This window comes from Bos mutus, chromosome 22, assembly GCF_027580195.1.
Source record: "Bos mutus isolate GX-2022 chromosome 22, NWIPB_WYAK_1.1, whole genome shotgun sequence".
NCBI lineage: Eukaryota > Metazoa > Chordata > Mammalia > Artiodactyla > Bovidae > Bos > Bos mutus.
Window position 1 is genome coordinate 52,815,820 of NC_091638.1, and position 17,796 is coordinate 52,833,615.

At 50.0% G+C, this 17,796-nt stretch overlaps 1 protein-coding gene across 1 annotated transcript; it reads left to right on the forward strand.

Annotated features, from left to right (window-relative positions):
* The first annotated feature begins 293 nt into the window (after nt 1–293).
* Nucleotides 294–4,356, forward strand: LOC102269178 (serine protease 44). Its single transcript, XM_005900908.2, has 5 exons — nt 294–375; nt 966–1,122; nt 1,778–2,043; nt 2,811–2,962; nt 3,534–4,356. Exons 1-5 carry the CDS (start codon nt 294–296, stop codon nt 3,768–3,770), a joined length of 894 nt encoding a protein of 297 aa, XP_005900970.2. The 3' UTR covers nt 3,771–4,356.
* The last annotated feature ends 13,440 nt before the right edge of the window (nt 4,357–17,796 follow it).

Genomic DNA, 17,796 nt, shown 5'->3' on the forward strand with positions numbered 1-17,796 from the left:
CGTGGCTGTCACTCTCTGTGGCCAGGGACCTTGGCCAGGGGATGTCAGGCATCTGGGAGTCACTCATTAATGAGTCCGCTCAGAGCCGGGGAAGAGAAAGGACTCGCCTGAGTCACAACTCCGTGGCGCTGCCTGGCCCAGGCCCCGCCCCTCTGATGACCCCATAGGTGAGGGCGGGATGGGGCGGGGCGGGTTGCCCCCACGACAGAGCCATTTCCCCACCATCAGGAGGGCAGGCGTGCAGCCGCCGCGAGGGGGCGCCGCAGAGCCTGGAGGCGACTACCAGAGGTGCCATGGCGTCTCCAGGTGTCCTCCAGAGCGGCAGCGGCTCCCTGGGCCTCCTAGTCTGGCTCCTGGCCCTTCAACCTTGGCTCAGTGAGGCCCTGGTGGGTGGGGAGGGGGCGCAGGGCAGGTCAGCTCTGCCCTCACCCTCTCCACCTACCTTGGGGGGTGGTCGCGAGGACCCCGGAGCACGCCATTGGAAGCTGCCTCCTTCAGGAGCCCCGGGAACTTCCGGGGCCCCTGAATCCCGTATGACTTCGGTAGCCCCCAATTTGGTGGCGTTTACCTTAAATGACTCTGATTCATACAAGGCTATGACACTCCCACAGGCACCAGGAGAGACCCCCAAACCCCTCTTTCCTTCAGGTGATGTTTCCTGGCCAAGCCCTGTGGCAGAGAACTAGCCTGGGGTGAGGGGCAGGTGCCCCTGCTCTGGGGGAGGAGACTCTCAGGAGGCACAAGTTTTCCCTGGGCCATCTGAGCAGACCCAACTCTGCCCCTGAGATCTGAGAGGACATGGCCATTCTCTGAGGAGTCTTAGGGGAACACAGGCCTGGCCTGGGGCTTGGAGGGGACATGGCATTGTTTTGAGGGTTCTGAGACTTCTGAGGCTCATCGGGCTCTGGTGGCAGTGGTGTCAATGGCTTCACTTTCAGTCCTCTCCCTTCATTGACCTGCTCTAGCGTGTGGCCGTCGGACTTCGAGGATAGTTGGTGGAAGGCCAGCCGCAGAGAAGAAGTGGCCGTGGCAGGTCAGCTTGCAGGTCAATCAAAAACACATATGCGGAGGCTCCCTCATTGGCAGTCGGTGGGTGTTGACCGCGGCCCATTGCATATTTGGGTGAGTTTTGGGGGCTCTGGGCTTTTGGCTTCAGGTTAGAGCCAGTCCTAACCCCTTCCTGAGCTTCCTCTTCCTCATCTAAAATCAAGGGTCACAGTCCCTGACTATAGCTCTTCAGGCTATAGTCAGAGGTAGGTAATGTCAGGGCCCTTGATAGGCTGGAAAGTCAAACCCCAAATCAGGTTCAGAGCTCCTTTTTTTTTTTTTTTTTTTTAAAAAGCCTGTGTGGATTAGCCTTCAAGTCAAGTGGCAAGACGTGGAGAGGGAAAAAATATATGCGCAAAGACTTGCAAGAGGAAATATTTAAGGGGAATGGACTGTAGCTGATCAATTTGGCTTTACTTTCAGTGGTTTCAAACTTTAATGAGCATGGGTACACCCATAGAACTTGTTAAAACAATAACTGTGTGTCTCCATCCCCTGATTCAGTAGGTCAGGAGTGGGACCTGAGAATTTGTGTTTCTACCAAGCCCCCATGTGAGGTCAATGCTGCTCATCTGGGGACCAGACTTTGAGAACCGCTTGATCAGGGATCTGGGAAGGGATGTGGTCTGGAGGGAGGGAGGTGACTGATGAGCGGCTTTGGAGATAGGACGAGGCTGGGAGCCTAGAAGATGTGGAAGGGGAGTGTAGAGCTTCCAGGATCTCTCTGCAGCCATGTGGAATACACAGTGAAGATGGGAATCACACAGTTGCAGCAAACCTCCACAATGGCAGTCACGGTCCCAGTCCAAGACATCGTTATCCACAAACATTTCAATCCTATCGGAATAATCGAAAATGACATTGCCCTTGCTCTGCTCGCCTTCCCTGTGAATTTCTCTGCGAGCATCCAACCCGTGTGCCTCCCTGAAAAGGCTTTCATGGTCCAAGCTGGTACAGAGTGCTGGGTGACTGGATGGGGAAAAGTAAAGGAAGAAGGTGAGACTTTGAAGCAAGATGGCAGCAAATTTGGGCTGGGGAAGGGGCTGCCTGGTGCCCAGGTGTGGGCCTCCAAACTAAAGGGAGAGACAGGCAATTTTCTAGCAAGTAGGTAAGGGAGGAGGGTGGAGAAGATGCTGATGGGAGTCATTTGATGGTGTTACAAATTTTTGTTAGTATGTCAGGACCTGGGGGCTTGAGCGACAAGCAAAGTGGGTTCTCTCCAGGGTGGATTATTAAACTCAGGGGATGTCGATCTGTCAGCTACTCTGAGCTGTCCCAACTGGAAGTACTGGTCTTGGTGGACAGGGAGCTTCCTGTGACTGAGAAGAGGCCATTGAATGCCTCTGGAAGAAACTGTAGAGACTTCTATCCCTGGGGAGAGGGTGGGTTTGGTACTCTTGGGGTACTATGTGTCTTGAGAGTCTGATCCTGCTCTAAACTAAAAATACTTTACTGATGGACAGGACACCTGTTGCTATTACTAATGATGCTCAGAGTGACAGATATTTAGTTTTAATTTCTCAGGTTGCCTCTATTAGTTCTTCTCTACCTGTCTTGGTTTGGATTCTTTACCACTCTCGCCATATCAGCGCTGGGCCTCATGTCCTGTAGTGTCAAACAGGAACAATATCCACTGCCCCTACGAGGGTGTCTGTATGTGAACACATTGTATTGAGACCCAGAGTGGGTACCGGGGGCACCTGTCTTGTCCCACTAGGCAGATCTAAACTACTCCTAAATTCTCTCTACAGATGTACCACAAGCTTCTACACAAGAGCTTCAGGAGGCTGAGCTAAACATTCTTCGCTATGAGACTTGTAATGAGGTGCTCAGCGAAAAGTTGGAAAGTCAGTTTGATGTGGTCAAGGAGGGGACTGTCTGTGCTATCAGCTCCAAAGGAAAGGATGCCTGCCAGGTGAGTTCATGGGCCCTTTGCTGCCTTTGCATTTTAGCTGTCCTCCCAGATGTTCCTCATCCACAGGCGGTAGGACCTACATGATCTGGCAGTGCCTGTGTCACCTGTCTTCAAGTTGAGGGTTTAAGGGGACAAGCCACCAAGGCTCTGCTGGGCTGGTCTGACCTGATGCTTCAGGAGAGAGGTCCTGATGCTGCCTAGAGGGAGACAGGGGAGGAGGGGAGAGTCAGGCATGAAATACCAATAATACAAGTCATGTGTTATAGCCTCTTCTAAGTGACAGGCAATATAAACAGGTAAGGATTTTATTCATTACTAATATCTCAGAGTACATACATTTTCTTTGAGAATATTCAGTTTTTGGTATAGACTGTATTGATGACATACACAATTTGGGTAAATGTTATCAAATCTCAGATCTCATACACATGGAAACCTAGGGCTGCTGGAGCCCTAGTGGTGCCTGGGGAGCCCCATGCACGTCCATCTTCCCACTGCCTTGCATGGCTACTAGGCTGTTATGACGCTGTCCCTCTTCCATCACTGTGTTTGTTTCTTTATCTTTATCTAGGGAGATTCTGGGGGTCCCCTGGTCTGTGAATTTAATAATTCATGGGTCCAAGTGGGGATTGTGAGCTGGGGCATTGGCTGTGGTCGCAGCGGGTATCCAGGAGTTTATACAGAAGTGAGTTTCTACAAGGATTGGCTCGTTGCTAGAGTGAGTAAGACCTCTCATACAGATTCAACGGGCTACTTCAGCCTGCCTCTGTGTCTGGTGCTGCCTTGGAGCATCCTGCTGACCCCGTGATCACCCTGGTCACGTTTCTTCCAGTTTCTGAGTCTTGGACTAGCACTGCCTCTGACCTCTGACTCCTACTCAGTGCCCTATCCTCAGTTTAATTTGGAATCCATTGACCATGTGGAGGTCCACGTGACTGAGAAATGGAAGCAAGAAACCTTGAGAGTTTTCCAGCCTGCTGCTCCAGGAACCTACCGCATCTACACCTACACCATGGCCGCATTTTGCTGCTGGGAAGGAGTGGCTGAAACAATCCCAGCTGGATGGAGAGTGACCTGCGGTGATCCCTCAGGGTGCTTCACCCACGTCTTGCAGAACATCTTCACATCATCCCTGGCAGCAGCATTATCTGACACTTTATCGTATCAGTGCACATGGTGATTGCTGGGAGAGAGCGAGGCCTCAGCACGTCCGCATGTGACTCAGTTGTCTGGGTTGGCCAAAGGTCCCCTGCTTCCCGACGTGGATCCATCTGTGAGGGTCCAGCCTCTGCCACACAAGCCTTCCTGGGGCAGCTCAGTCTTGGAACCCCCTTCCCAGTGCTCCAGTGGCCACATCCAGGCTCACCCCAAGTTGTGTTGAGACATTAAGGAGTGTGGAGATTTCTGATGTCAATAAATGCTTAGAAAGTCTCTTATGTGTTGTGAATCTCTGTTCTTCTGAAGGTTGTGGGGTTGCATATAACATGCTGTAGAGAACTAGTTTCCCACTGAGCTGAGGGACCTTTCATGGTGTCCATTACTCTCTAGAAGGTGGGAGATGAGGAGCCTGTCTACCTGGATGGAAGCCTGCTGGTGTCTTAGGCAGTGGGTCCAGGGCCTCTTTTAGGCATTAATGCTCCTCTTGTAGGTGTCAGCATCACTCCAAGCGGGGCTGTTGGAACTGAGTTTGCATGGGAGCCTGGAGGAAGGAGGGCGGAGATGAGGGCGTGACGCACTCACACAGCCTTGTACCTCTCGTGCCGCCCCACAAGGGACATGCCTGGAGGAGACCCAAAGAGCTGAGTTTTCACGGGGTTAGGATGGAGGGTCTGGCTCTGTGGGTGTGTGTGTGGCTTCTCAATCAGCAGGCCTAGGGTCCCATAGTCACCTGGACTGGCTGCTGATCTTTTCCCAGGCTCTGTGTCCTGTCCACCCATCCTTCCTTGGTCTGTGTTCAAGCTTCCAGATATAAGTGGACCTCAGCGGAACCATGGGCTTCCCAGGTGGCTCACTGTTAAAGAATCCGCCTGCCAGTGCAGGAGCTGCAGGTTAGATCATGGGTTGGGAAGATTCCCCTGGAGTAGGAAATGGCAACCCAGTCCAGTATTCTTGCCTGGGAAATCCCATGGACAGAGGAGCCTGGCAGCTACAGTCCACGGGGTCGCAAAGAGTCCGACATGAGTGAGCACACACAGATACATTCTAGTACAGTTATTTACAGAAATGAACAGTCGTGCGGACTCGAAGGCTTGAGTCTGTGTGTTCCACGCCATTCTCACCTGCAGCCTTCTTTCAGAACAAGCTCCCCTGCTCTGTCCAGTGATGTTCTGTGGCTGGAAATGTTAGTACGGCTCCTCATTTCTCGTTCTCTGCCTCCACTATGAGCACTGAGTCCTCCCCAGAGTGTCTCCTGTGGACGACCCTGGGCCGTGAAATGTGCTTTCTCCTGGGCTCCCCTGACTCTGGTGGCCCTGGGCAGGTTCCCCTACTCTGCTTTCCTCTTGGTGGCATTTTGTGCCCAAGCTTAAGACACTCTGTGTCTTCCTGCTTCCAGCTCCAGGTTTCAGGTAGAGCAATTTCAGGAACTGTTTGGTGAGCGAGTGAGTGAATGGAAAGTGAATACTGATGTCTCCTCTGTCACCTTACTCCTTTCTCTCAGGGCCTCTCAGCTCACTGCTCTGCCCTCCTTTTCCTGCCCAGGTTGTCTTGTCAAAGAGGGAAAATCCCACATGGGAAGCCGATGTTCCAGCCCCTGCTGGAGGAGAATCCCAAGCCCTGGGGAGGCTACAGCCTCATGTGGGTGCACTTTGTTTGCTGGCAGCAGAATGTTCTTCCTGTGGTGGGCGAGGGATTTCAGTTCAAGTAACTCAGATGTTGAGCATCAGCCTCAAGGCCTAGAAACGCCAGGCATGGCCTCTCAGAAACGAGAGCGGCAGCCTCCAGTGTAATGGCAGCCATTTTTGCCCTTGCTGGCAAATATACAGACTTTCTGTTGTGATTAGGAACTAGGCTCTGAGCAGGAATAAGATGTGGGGCTCAGGTGGGAGGGAAGAGGTGGTCATTAGGATGACCCTTAGGTCAGGGCTTGGTGGCTGGATGGAACCACCCTCTGAAAGAGCTAGCTTACAGGGAGAGGAGGAGATTGACAGGTAGGAAGTGAGTTCTAGTGAAAATATTGGACTTCAAAAGACAAGGACACAAAACCCAATAGAAAATGCTGCAGGCTTCCAGTCATTAGGAGTAGTGAGGCATACCTATGTGAGTTTCTAATGCCCAAATTGTGGTTTGAAATAATGATTTTCTACCCACAGAAACCAGGGCTTCTCGGAGAAATGGCTTGAGTAGTATCCAGGAGTGGGCCAGGAAATGTATGAATTCACCCTGAAATATCCTATCACACCAGATGGTGAGCAAGGTCTCCAGATGACAAGGATCCTAGGATCATGTCCAAAGGACTCAGGAGCTCAGTAGTGAAGCGTGGCATTTCTGCTAAGTCACACGTGTTCTCCAGCATCTGTCATAGCTCCCTCACGGGCAAGCGCTACACTCAATTCACTCAAGATGCCACCCTTTCACAGCAGGTAGCCCATGTTAAATATCTGTCTGTCAAGCAGGAATGTGAAGGCCCAGCCTCCTTGCCTCCTTTTAGGACAACTTGGGAAGGGCTTCTTGAGGATCAGCTGAGACCTCAGTTGCAACCCCATGACTGCTAAGCTTCTCTTATTGCCCAGCTCTGCCTCACCTGCTCCCTTCCAGGTGTGAATCTTCCCCAGAGCACTCCTCAACAAACCCTGGCATACAGATCTGTCTCAAAGTGTGTTTCCAGGGCACTGATCTAGGACCCTTGGCCAGGCCAAGGTAGGACAATCTGACTTTCAGTAAGTGCGTCAGTTACCTATTGGTGGGTGACAAAGCACCCTAAGCACTCATGGTAAAATCATCAGGTTTTGTGGTGATATGTTCTATGAAGCAGCTCTGAGCACTGAATTAGCCAGCTCTGAAGAGTTGCTTCTCAGGCAAATGCAGGATTAGACTCCTGGGAACCTCTGATCACAGCATTTTCACTAAGTGATAAAAAGGCAATCTTTTTTTATGTTTCTTTTTGCTTAAAAGCACTTTATTTAATACACTCTGTTGATTCAGTGCCATTGAACTCGTGGCCAACAGCAGTGTAGTTCCTACCTGTGTGGAGGTGACCTAACCCATCTGTTTTCTCTGCAGTGTGCATCCCAGGCTGGAGCCCTCAGGGGTGCTAGACAGCACTCCAGCATAATGGGTGGAGCCTTTTCAAACAGGGAAATCACCAGCCAACAGCACAGAAATGCAAAAATATGGCACTGAGTAGACTCGGAGTAGGACGTCTGTTTATAATATGAGAGCTGAAACAAGAAAGCCCAGCAACGCCTTTGGTGACTTCAACTAAGCACATTACTTCCACTGCATCCGCTACAAAATGTCCTGTCATTTTCATTTTTTTCCTCTTATTTTTTTGTTTTGAGAAATTTTCTGATATTGTACTTTGATCTTCTTGTCTTCATGTTTCTTCGTTTGATGTTCATTGAGCTTTTTAGATCTCTGGAGTTACAGCTTTTATCATATTTGAAGAGTATTTGCTATTTTTTCTTACAATATTTTTGTCTCTCTGTCTGAAACACTTTGGAAGTTCCGTGACCCATGTATTAGTTCCCAGCTCACAGTGCTGTTTCTTTATGCTTTCTTACTGGTGTTTCATGTGTGGTTTTGTTTTTTTTTAAATTGTCATGCCTCTGAGTTTGTTAATGGCTTTTTCTAGATGTTTATTGTGGTGTTAATCCCACCCTACTGTATGTTTTTCATCTCACACATGCCGGGTTTTATATCTAGAGTTTGCTTGGCATCCTTTTCCATCTTTAGCATGTCTACCTAAAGTCTGCGTGTGTATGTAGGACACAGTCCGAGTGGCTGTTTCACTAGTCTTGCCTGTGCATTTAATGTTTGTGTCCGTTCTGGGTTTGTTGTGATTGATTGACTGTTGCCTTGATGGGTTGTATTTTCTTGTTCCTCGAGTGGGGAGTATTAGGTGATCAGATACCAGACATTGTGACCTTTCCCTGGTGTCTGATACTTTCCCAGAAATATTCTTGGGCTTTATTTTGGGGTGCAGTTAAATTCCTTTGACACTTTCCCCACTGTCTGTCTGCAGCCCTGCCTCGGGCAGTCAGCAGGGCAGTAGTAGGCTCACTCCCTCACTCAGCAGTCCATCCTTTGTGGCCTGGTGTCCAGTGTCTTGAAAAGGGTTGTTTCATATTTTTGTCTTTTTTTGGCTTTTTGAGGCAGGAAGGGCAGTGCCCATTGTTCTCTCTTGGCCATAGGAGCGTTCACAGAGGCATTTAGTAGTATTCTTTAAGGATTAAACATGTGCCTAAGTTGCTTCCCTTTTTTCATTTTGTAATATGTTTTTTCTCTTGTTTTCTAAAACGTTCTCTCTTATTAAGCTTTTCAAAGAACAGAGTTCAGATTGTGTCAATCCTCTCTTTAATTTTTCTCTATTTTATTTTTTCCTGTTCCTGTTTTTCATTATTTCCTCCTTTCTCCCAAACTTTCTCACTGAGTTTACTCTATGGTTTTTTCCCCATTTTTAGTTGAGTTAGCTCATTTGTTATCAGTTGTCTTTGTTTTCTGATATAGTCACGGCTATAAATTCCTTTCTGGGACTACTACTATGGCTGTATCACATGCAATTTCATAGGTAATGCTTTCCGTGGTATTGATCCTCAAAATGTCAAATTTCCCTCATGATTTCCTAATTTTTTAAAAATAATTTCCTAATTTTAAAAGGAGGATCATTATCTAGAGTTTTGGCTTTGTTTCAGGAAGAGTTTTTTTTTTTTTTTTTCAAGTTGATTTTCATGTTATTGATGTGTGGCTCATGAACAGAATCAACACATTGATTCCTTGAGATTACTGATTTTCTTGAGGGCCTTGATTCTGAAAGGTCTCTATGTGTTCAATAAGAGTGAGTGTTCTCTGTTGGTAGTTGTAAAATTCATCATAGTGCAGTTAGGTCTAGGTGATGAGTTGTGAGAGTGAAATAGTCTGTATATTTGCTTAGTTTTGCCTATGTAAATTATCAGCTTCCCAAGAGTAGTATGTAAGAAGCCCCAGTTCCCATAAGTTGGTCTCATTTGCTTTACCTTTTAAAGGCTTGTCGTTGCATCCCCTTCTTCATGTCTTGTTCTTACTGTAATTCCCATTGTCCCTTATACAACCTTTGCCTGAAATGCTTCATCTAATTACCAAATTGTTACTCCTAGCTTTTTTGGGGTTTTTTGCACCAGTGTGACCTGGCATTTCCCTTTCTATTCCTTTATTTTCCATGTGTCTGTATCTCTTTGTATACATTTGTCTCTTCAAAGAGTCTCATTTCTGGACCTTGCATTTTCCTCCAATATGAAAGTCCTTTTGTTGTTTGGTATGTTTTACTCATTCACATGTACTGCAGACGGTACTATATGCAGACTCAAAACTGCTGTTTTCCCCTGTATTTCCTATTTACCATACTTTCTTCTTCTTTTTTTTTTTTTTAATTCTTTAAATCATTCATTGGGCAGGTTGCTTTTCTTTCTTTTTTTTAAAGGGTTCCTGTGGTTATATCACGCTGAGGGATAGAATCCAGACGATCTCTAAGGCGAAGGACTTAATTATATGTTCAAGGGTCTTAAGAACACTGGGTAGAATATGTGTTTGTTGAATAACCTGGAGGGGAAGATCTTGGAGGAGCCTCTTTGGGATTCGTCCGCGGTCTGGTGGTGTGATCCCGCCAACAGGAGGGCAGGCACGGAGCCTCCGCGAGGGGGCGCTGCAGAGTGCAGAGGCGAGCAGAAGTGCCCATGGCGGCCCCAGGTGTCCCCCGCTGTGGCGGCGGCTCCTTGGGCCTCCTGGTCTGGCTCCTTGTCTTTCAGCCACTTCTCAGTGAGGCCCGGGCGGGCAGGAATGAGAGGAGACTGGTCTTGGGCTCCTCGTCGGGGGGTGGGGGTGGGTCATGGGATTTGGCGGGTGGGTCGTGGGGGATGGGAGGTGGGGTTTGAGGGTGAGCGGGCTGCCATGCCAATGGCCCAGTGATGTGTGGGGTGCATTCTGGTCAGCTCCTCTTCCCATTGTTCTTTCATCTTCCCCAGGTGAGGGTGACGGACCCAAGGGGGCCTCTACAATGAGCCCCACATTGCAGGGGACCCCCTCAACTTCAGGATACCCGACATCCGTGAATGTTTCAGCACACCCTGTGTCTCCTGTGCCTCCCATAACTCCAGTGGGAGAGACTTTGAAACCTGCACAGACTCCCGCTTTTGAACCGCTGCCTCCTCAAGGTACTGCGTCTGTGCGGGACGGCATAGGCCTGCCTGGAATCCCCTGAGGCATACTGCCTGGCTGATGGGGGTGCTGAAGGGTCAGGCTGTCCTGGCGGAATTGAGCGGGGTGGGCGTGGTGTCGCTGATGTTAGAGGAGGCGCTGGTAGTTGTGGGGGTGGAGGAGGCGGGTGTGGTGGGCGCGGTGGGGGTATTAGGAGGGAGGCAGCAGCGTCACCTCCGGTCCTTTGTACCGAGGACAGGAACATGTGGCCATCGGGTTATGCGGATAGTTGGTGGAGTGCCATCCCCTGAGAGAAAGTGGCCCTGGCAGGTGAGCCTGCAGATCAACAATGTCCACAAATGTGGAGGCTCCCTCATTGCGCCACGTTGGGTACTGACGTCAGCTCACTGTGTAAGAGGGTAAGTTTTGGGGCAGTGGGCTTGGGCTGCGGGTCAGGCTGCCTGACAAGGAGCCAGGCCTGCCTCCTACCTGAGCCCCTACCCGATCTCTCCATTCTTTACCTTAAAATGAGGTCACAGCCCCGAGTTTGTATTCACTCTGAGTGAAACACGAGTCTTGCATTTCTACCAAGATCCTGGGTGCTGTTCTGTGCTCCTGGGACCTCACTTGGAGAATCACTGACTCCAGTGGTTTGGGATGAGGAGGGGATGTTGTTTAGAGGGAGGAAAGGCTGATGGCTGGTAGGAGATGGGAACAGGCTGGGAAGAACCTGGAAGGGGTGGAGGGGAGTGTAGCCCCGCCAGCATCTCTGTGAGGGGCATGTTGTCTTCCCACAGCCATGAGGAATATACAGTGCGCCTAGGAGACACATTGTTACAATCAAATTCCCAAAATGCAGTGGTCATTCCAGTTCAAGACATCATTTGCTATAACTACTATAATTATCAGACTATGAGGCATGACATTGCCCTTGTTCTGCTGGCCCTCTCTGTGAATTATTCTGCGTACATCCAGCCAGTGTGCCTTCCTGGAAAGGATTTTGAAGTGAAAGCTGGGACAGTGTGCTGGGCGACTGGATGGGGCCGAACTTTACAATTTGGTGAGACTGGCTGGCAGGATCTGAGGGGGGATGTCTGATGCCCTGGGGTTGGCCTGCAGGCTGAAGGGAACCCGTGGGCACTACCTGACCCAGAGTCTGTGACCCTGCCCTGTACAGACACCTGTCACTGCTACTGCGGATACCCAGAGTGACGACACTTGCTTTTGTATCAGGCCTTGTAAGAAGCCTTGTCTTTGTGTTGATCTGTCCCTCCTTCTGACTTGGCTTTGCTTCTTACCTCGTCTGCTCCCCATGTCAGCCGTTGGCCTCAGGTCCTTCTGTGTCAAATGGGACAAAACCCACTGTTCTTCCTTCTCTAAGAGGGAAAGACTGTGAATGCCCTGATCAAGACCCACCGTGGGATCTGGGGGACCTTGTCATGTTCTACTCATGCAGATCCACTTATTACTGAATGTCTCTCTGTAGGGCCGTCACATGTACCCACTCTTCAGGAGACTAAGCAAGTCATTCTTCACTACACGACATGTAATAGGATGGTCAAGAAACAGGAAAAACCATTTCCCAAGGTAGTTCGTAAAGGAATGGTCTGTGGTTATCTTGAGAAGAGTGGAGGCCCCTGCAAGGTGAGTTGATGGTCCCTCGCCATCTCTGTATTGAGGCTGTGCAGTTTCCTCATCCCCAGCAGCAGGGCCTGAGTTATTTCTCACCACTTCTTTCAGCCTTTACTTAAGGAGATTACCTGGGGAACCCCTCAAGACACCTCTAGCATGCCTGGCCTGTTCCTCCAATAGGGAGCAGCCCTCCCATCCTGGGGGTGCTGCCAGGGTGTGGTGAAGTTGGGGGTGATGATGATAATCACGTAGTTCCTATAACTGATTTCTTTCTGTAGTCACTTCATGTGCCAGTGTGAGCACTCACCCACATTAGCTCAGTCTCCCGGCTCACAACCCTGCCACCTGGACATTATACGTCTTATTATACAGATGTGGGCCCTCCAGAGACAGAAGTTCCAGGTCCCCTTGGGAGTGCCTGTAGGAATCCTGGGCCCACAGCCTCCCCTCTGCCCCAAGCAGCCTTCCTGAGCAGGGGACAGGGGACAGGTCTCAGAGGATGAGTGTTTGGATTCTGGCAAGAGGAGAACATCACCTGTGGGAAAGGGAGCAGTGAGTCTGAGACTCAAGGTCTGAAGCACTGGTCATGTTTAGGGAATGGGTTTCCGGTCTGGAGCAATGAGGAGGCCAGTATGGCCAGAGTAGGGGCTGGAGTCAGAACGTGTGGCCTGCAGGCTGTGCTGCGTTTCTTGGTCCTGTCCAGGCAGGCCTTTAGGCCACCAGAACAGTACTGGGGAGCAGCAAGCAGTGTACATCACTCCTTGGTGTGCAGTGTGTGTGCGAGCTGGGGGTTTAGCAAGTCTGGATGTGTTTGGAGAGAGGGGCCACTGGAAGAGGATGTAGTTGAATGTGTGGAGCTGGGACTGGGAGAGATTTCAGGGTAGAGGTGAGGAGTCTGGCGCCCCCATGCTGGAATGATAGTGAGAGAATGTCGCAGCTAGGAAGGCCCAGGACTGACCAGTGGAATAAACTCTGGCCTTAGAGCCCGAGAAGGGCTCTGGAAGCTCCTCACAGTGCCAGGGGATGCCCCTTTAGTTGCTGGGTGGTGGGAGGCTTGGAGAGGGGCAGGGGAGGGTTAGGGGCACTGAAGGAGAATTTGCACATATCCGGCAGGACTGATGTTCAGGGCTTACTGGCCTTATAGCTCCTGTAGGTTCCTGAGCACCTGGGAAGGAATAGTATTTCTCAGATGATATTGAAGTTTTCAGCTCTCAAATGTCATTCAAGGAAACCTGGGCCTGGTGGATGCCTGAGGAAAGACCTTGGTGCCTATCTCCCTGGGACCTTGCGAACTATCAGCCCTTCTGATGATGATCCCTATTCATTGCTGCGTTTGTTTGTCTCTCCTTTTTCTCCAGGGAGATGCTGGGGGTCCCCTGGTCTGTCAGTTTAATGACAGATGGATCCAGATGGGGATTGTGAGCTGGGGTATTCACTGTGCTTTGAAAGAAGTGCCTGCAGTGTACACAGACGTTAGATTCTACAAGGATTGGGTTTATGGTACAATGAATCAGGCTTCTATTCTGGATTCAGGAGGATTCTTTATCCCATGGGTGTGTCTGATGTTGGCCCTGAGCATCCTGGTGACCCTGTGATCACCCTGGTCCATACTGCCTCCTGTTTCTGAGACTCATGCCAGCACTGCCTCTTCCCTCCCACTCCTACTCAATGCTATTTCCTCAAATCCATTTGGGATCCACTGACCCCGTGGAGATCCACATATCAGAGAGTTGGCAGCAGCAATGAACTGTGGAGGTTTCCCAGCCCACTACTCTAGGAACCTTCCTCATTCACGCTATACCATGGCTGCACTTTGTCTGCCGGGATGGAGCGGGTGAAAACATCCCAGCTGGATGGAGAGTGACCTGTGGTGATGCTTCAGGGTGCTTCACCCACATCTTGCAGAACATCTTCACATCATCCCTGGCAGCAGCATTATCTGACACTTTATCGTATCAGTGCACATGGTGATTGTTGGGAGAGAGCGAGGCCTCAGCACGTCCGCATGTGACTCAGTTGTCTGGGTTGGCCAAAGGTCCCCTGCTTCCCGACGTGGATCCATCTGTGAGGGTCCAGCCTCTGCCACACAAGCCTTCCTGGGGCAGCTCAGTCTTGGAACCCCCTTCCCAGTGCTCCAGTGGCCACATCCAGGCTCACCCCAAGTTGTGTTGAGACATTAAGGAGTGTGGAGATTTCTGATGTCAACTCAATAAATGCTTAGAAAGTCTCTTATGTGTTGTGAATCTCTGTTCTTCTGAAGGTTGTGGGGTTGCATATAACATGCTGTAGAGAACTAGTTTCCCACTGAGCTGAGGGACCTTTCATGGTGTCCATTACTCTCTAGAAGGTGGGAGATGAGGAGCCTGTCTACCTGGATGGAAGCCTGCTGGTGTCTTAGGCAGTGGGTCCAGGGCCTCTTTTAGGCATTAATGCTCCTCTTGTAGGTGTCAGCATCACTCCAAGCGGGGCTGTTGGAACTGAGTTTGCATGGGAGCCTGGAGGCAGGAGGGCAGAGATGAGGGTGTTAAGCACTCACACAGCCTTGTACCTCTCGTGCCGCCCCACAAGGGACATGCCTGGAGGAGACCCAAAGAGCTGAGTGTTCACGGGGTTAGGATGGAGGGTCTGGCTCTGTGTGTGTGTGTGGCTTCTCAATCAGCAGGCCTAGGGTCCCATAGTCACCTGGACTGGCTGCTGATCTTTTCCCAGGCTCTGTCCTGTCCACCCATCCTTCCTTGATCTGTGTTCAAGCTTCCAGATATAAATGGACCTCAGAGGGACTATGGGCTTCCCAGGTGGCTCACTGTTAAAGAATCCGCCTGCCAGTGCAGGAGCCACAGGTTAGATCATGGGTTGGGAAGATTCCCCTGGAGTAGGAAATGGCAACCCAGTCCAGTATTCTTGCCTGGGAAATCCCATGGACAGAGGAGCCTGGCAGCTACAGTCCACGGGGTCGCAAAGAGTCCGACATGAGTGAGCACACACAGATACATTCTAGTACAGTTATTTACAGAAATGAACAGTCGTGCGGACTCGAAGGCTTGAGTCTGTGTGTTCCACGCCATTCTCACCTGCAGCCTTCTTTCAGAACAAGCTCCCCTGCTCTGTCCAGTGATGTTCTGTGGCTGGAAATGTTAGTACGGCTCCTCATTTCTCGTTCTCTGCCTCCACTATGAGCACTGAGTCCTCCCCAGAGTGTCTCCTGTGGACGACCCTGGGCCGTGAAATGTGCTTTCTCCTGGGCTCCCCTGACTCTGGTGGCCCTGGGCAGGTTCCCTACTCTGCTTTCCTCTTGGTGGCATTTTGTGCCCAAGCTTAAGACACTCTGTGTCTTCCTGCTTCCAGCTCCAGGTTTCAGGTAGAGCAATTTCAGGAACTGTTTGGTGAGCGAGTGAGTGAATGGAAAGTGAATACTGATGTCTCCTCTGTCACCTTACTCCTTTCTCTCAGGGCCTCTCAGCTCACTGCTCTGCCCTCCTTTTCCTGCCCAGGTTGTCTTGTCAAAGAGGGAAAATCCCACATGGGAAGCCGATGTTCCAGCCCCTGCTGGAGGAGAATCCCAAGCCCTGGGGAGGCTACAGCCTCATGTGGGTGCACTTTGTTTGCTGGCAGCAGAATGTTCTTCCTGTGGTGGGCGAGGGATTTCAGTTCAAGTAACTCAGATGTTGAGCATCAGCCTCAAGGCCTAGAAACGCCAGGCATGGCCTCTCAGAAACGAGAGCGGCAGCCTCCAGTGTAATGGCAGCCATTTTTGCCCTTGCTGGCAAATATACAGACTTTCTGTTGTGATTAGGAACTAGGCTCTGAGCAGGAATAAGATGTGGGGCTCAGGTGGGAGGGAAGAGGTGGTCATTAGGATGACCCTTAGGTCAGGGCTTGGTGGCTGGATGGAACCACCCTCTGAAAGAGCTTGCTCCTTGGAAGAAAAGCTATGGCCAACCCAGACAGCATATAAAGAGCAGAGACAGTACATTGCCAACAGAGGTCTTTCGGGTCAAAGCTATGGTTTTTTCAGTGGTCATGTATGGATGTGAGAGCTGGACTATAAAGAGAGATGAGCACCAAGGAATTGATGCTTTTAAACTGTGATGTTGGAGAATACTCTTCAGAGTCCCTTGCACTGCAAGGAGATCCAACCAGTCCATCCTAAAGGAAATCAGTATTGAATATTCATTGGAAGGACTGATGCTGAAGCTGAAACTCCAGTACTTTGGCCCCCTGATGTGAAGAATTGACTCCCTGGAAAAGACCTTGATGCTGGGAAAGACTGAAGGCAGGGGGACAAGGGGAGGAGAGAAGATGAGATGGTTGGATGGCATCACCGACTCGATGGACATGAGTTTGAGCAAGCTCCGGGAGTGGTGAAGGACAGGAAGCCTGGCGTGCTGCAGTCCATGGGCTGCAAAGAGCTGGACACGACTGAGTGACTGAACTGAACTGAACTGAAAGAGCTAGATAGCACAGGGAGAAGATGAGATTGACAGGTAGGAAGTGAGTTCTAGTAAAAATATTGGACTTCAAAGGACAAGGACACAAAACAGAACACAAAATGCTGTGAATTTCCAGTCATAAGGAGTAGTGAGGCATACCGATGTGAGTTTCTAATGCCCAAATTGTGGTTTGAAATAATGATTTTCTACCCACAGAAACCAGGGCTTCTTGGAGAAATGCCTTGAGTAGTATCCAGGAGTGGGCCAGGAAATGTGTGAATTCACCCTGAAATATCCTGTCACACCAGATGGTGAGCAAGGTCTCCAGATGACAAGGATCCTAGGATCATGTCCAAAGGACTCAGGAGCTCAGTAGTGAAGTGTGGCATTTCTGCTAAGCCACACGTGTTCTCCAGCATCTGTGAATACAGTCATAGCTCCCTCACGGGCAAGCGCTACACTCAATTCACTCAAGATGCCACCCTTTCACAGCAGGTAGCCCATGTTAAATGTCTGTCTGTCAAGCAGGAATGTGAAGGCCCAGCCTCCTTGCCTCCTTTTAGGACAACTTGGGAAGGGCTTCTTGAGGATCAGCTGAGACCTCAGTTGCAACCCCATGACTGCTACGCTTCTCCTATTGCCCAGCTCTGCCTCACCTGCTCCCTTCCAGGTGTGAATCCTCCCCAGAGCACTCCTCAACAAACCCTGGCATACAGATCTGTCTCAAAGTGTGTTTCCAGGGGACTGATCTAGGACCCTTGGCCAGGCCAAGGTAGGACAATCTGATTTTCAATAAGTGTTTTAGTTACCTATTGGTGGGTGACAAACCACCCTAAGACCTCGTGGCCAAAATCATCAGGTTTCTTGTGGCGGTATGTTCTATGAAGCAGCTTGAGCACTGAATTAGCCAGCTCTGAAGAGTTGCTTCTCAGGCAAATGCAGGATTAGACTCCTGGGAACCTCTGATCACAGCATTTTCACTGAGTGATAAATATGTGACCTTATGTTTCTTTTTGCTTAAAAGCACTTTATTTAATACACTCTGTTGATTCAGTGCCATTGAACTCGTGGCCAACAGCAGTGTAGTTCCTACCTGTGTGGAGGTGACCTAACCCATCTGTTTTCTCTGCAGTGTGCATCCCAGGCTGGAGCCCTCAGGGGCAGTAGACAGCACTGCAACAGTCTGGGCAGGGCCTTTTCAAAGAGGGAAATCACCAGCCAATAGCACAGAAATGCAAAAGCATGGTACTGAGTAGTCTAGGATGAGGACATCTCTTATCCTTATGGGAGCTGAAACAAGAATGCCCAGCAACATCTTCAGTGACTTCAACTGAAGGACATGCTTCCCCTGTTTCTATGTCCTGTCATTTTTACCTTTTTCCTCTTACTTTCTCATTTGTTTTGAGCAATTTGCTTATGTCGTATGTTGATCTTCTTGTCTTC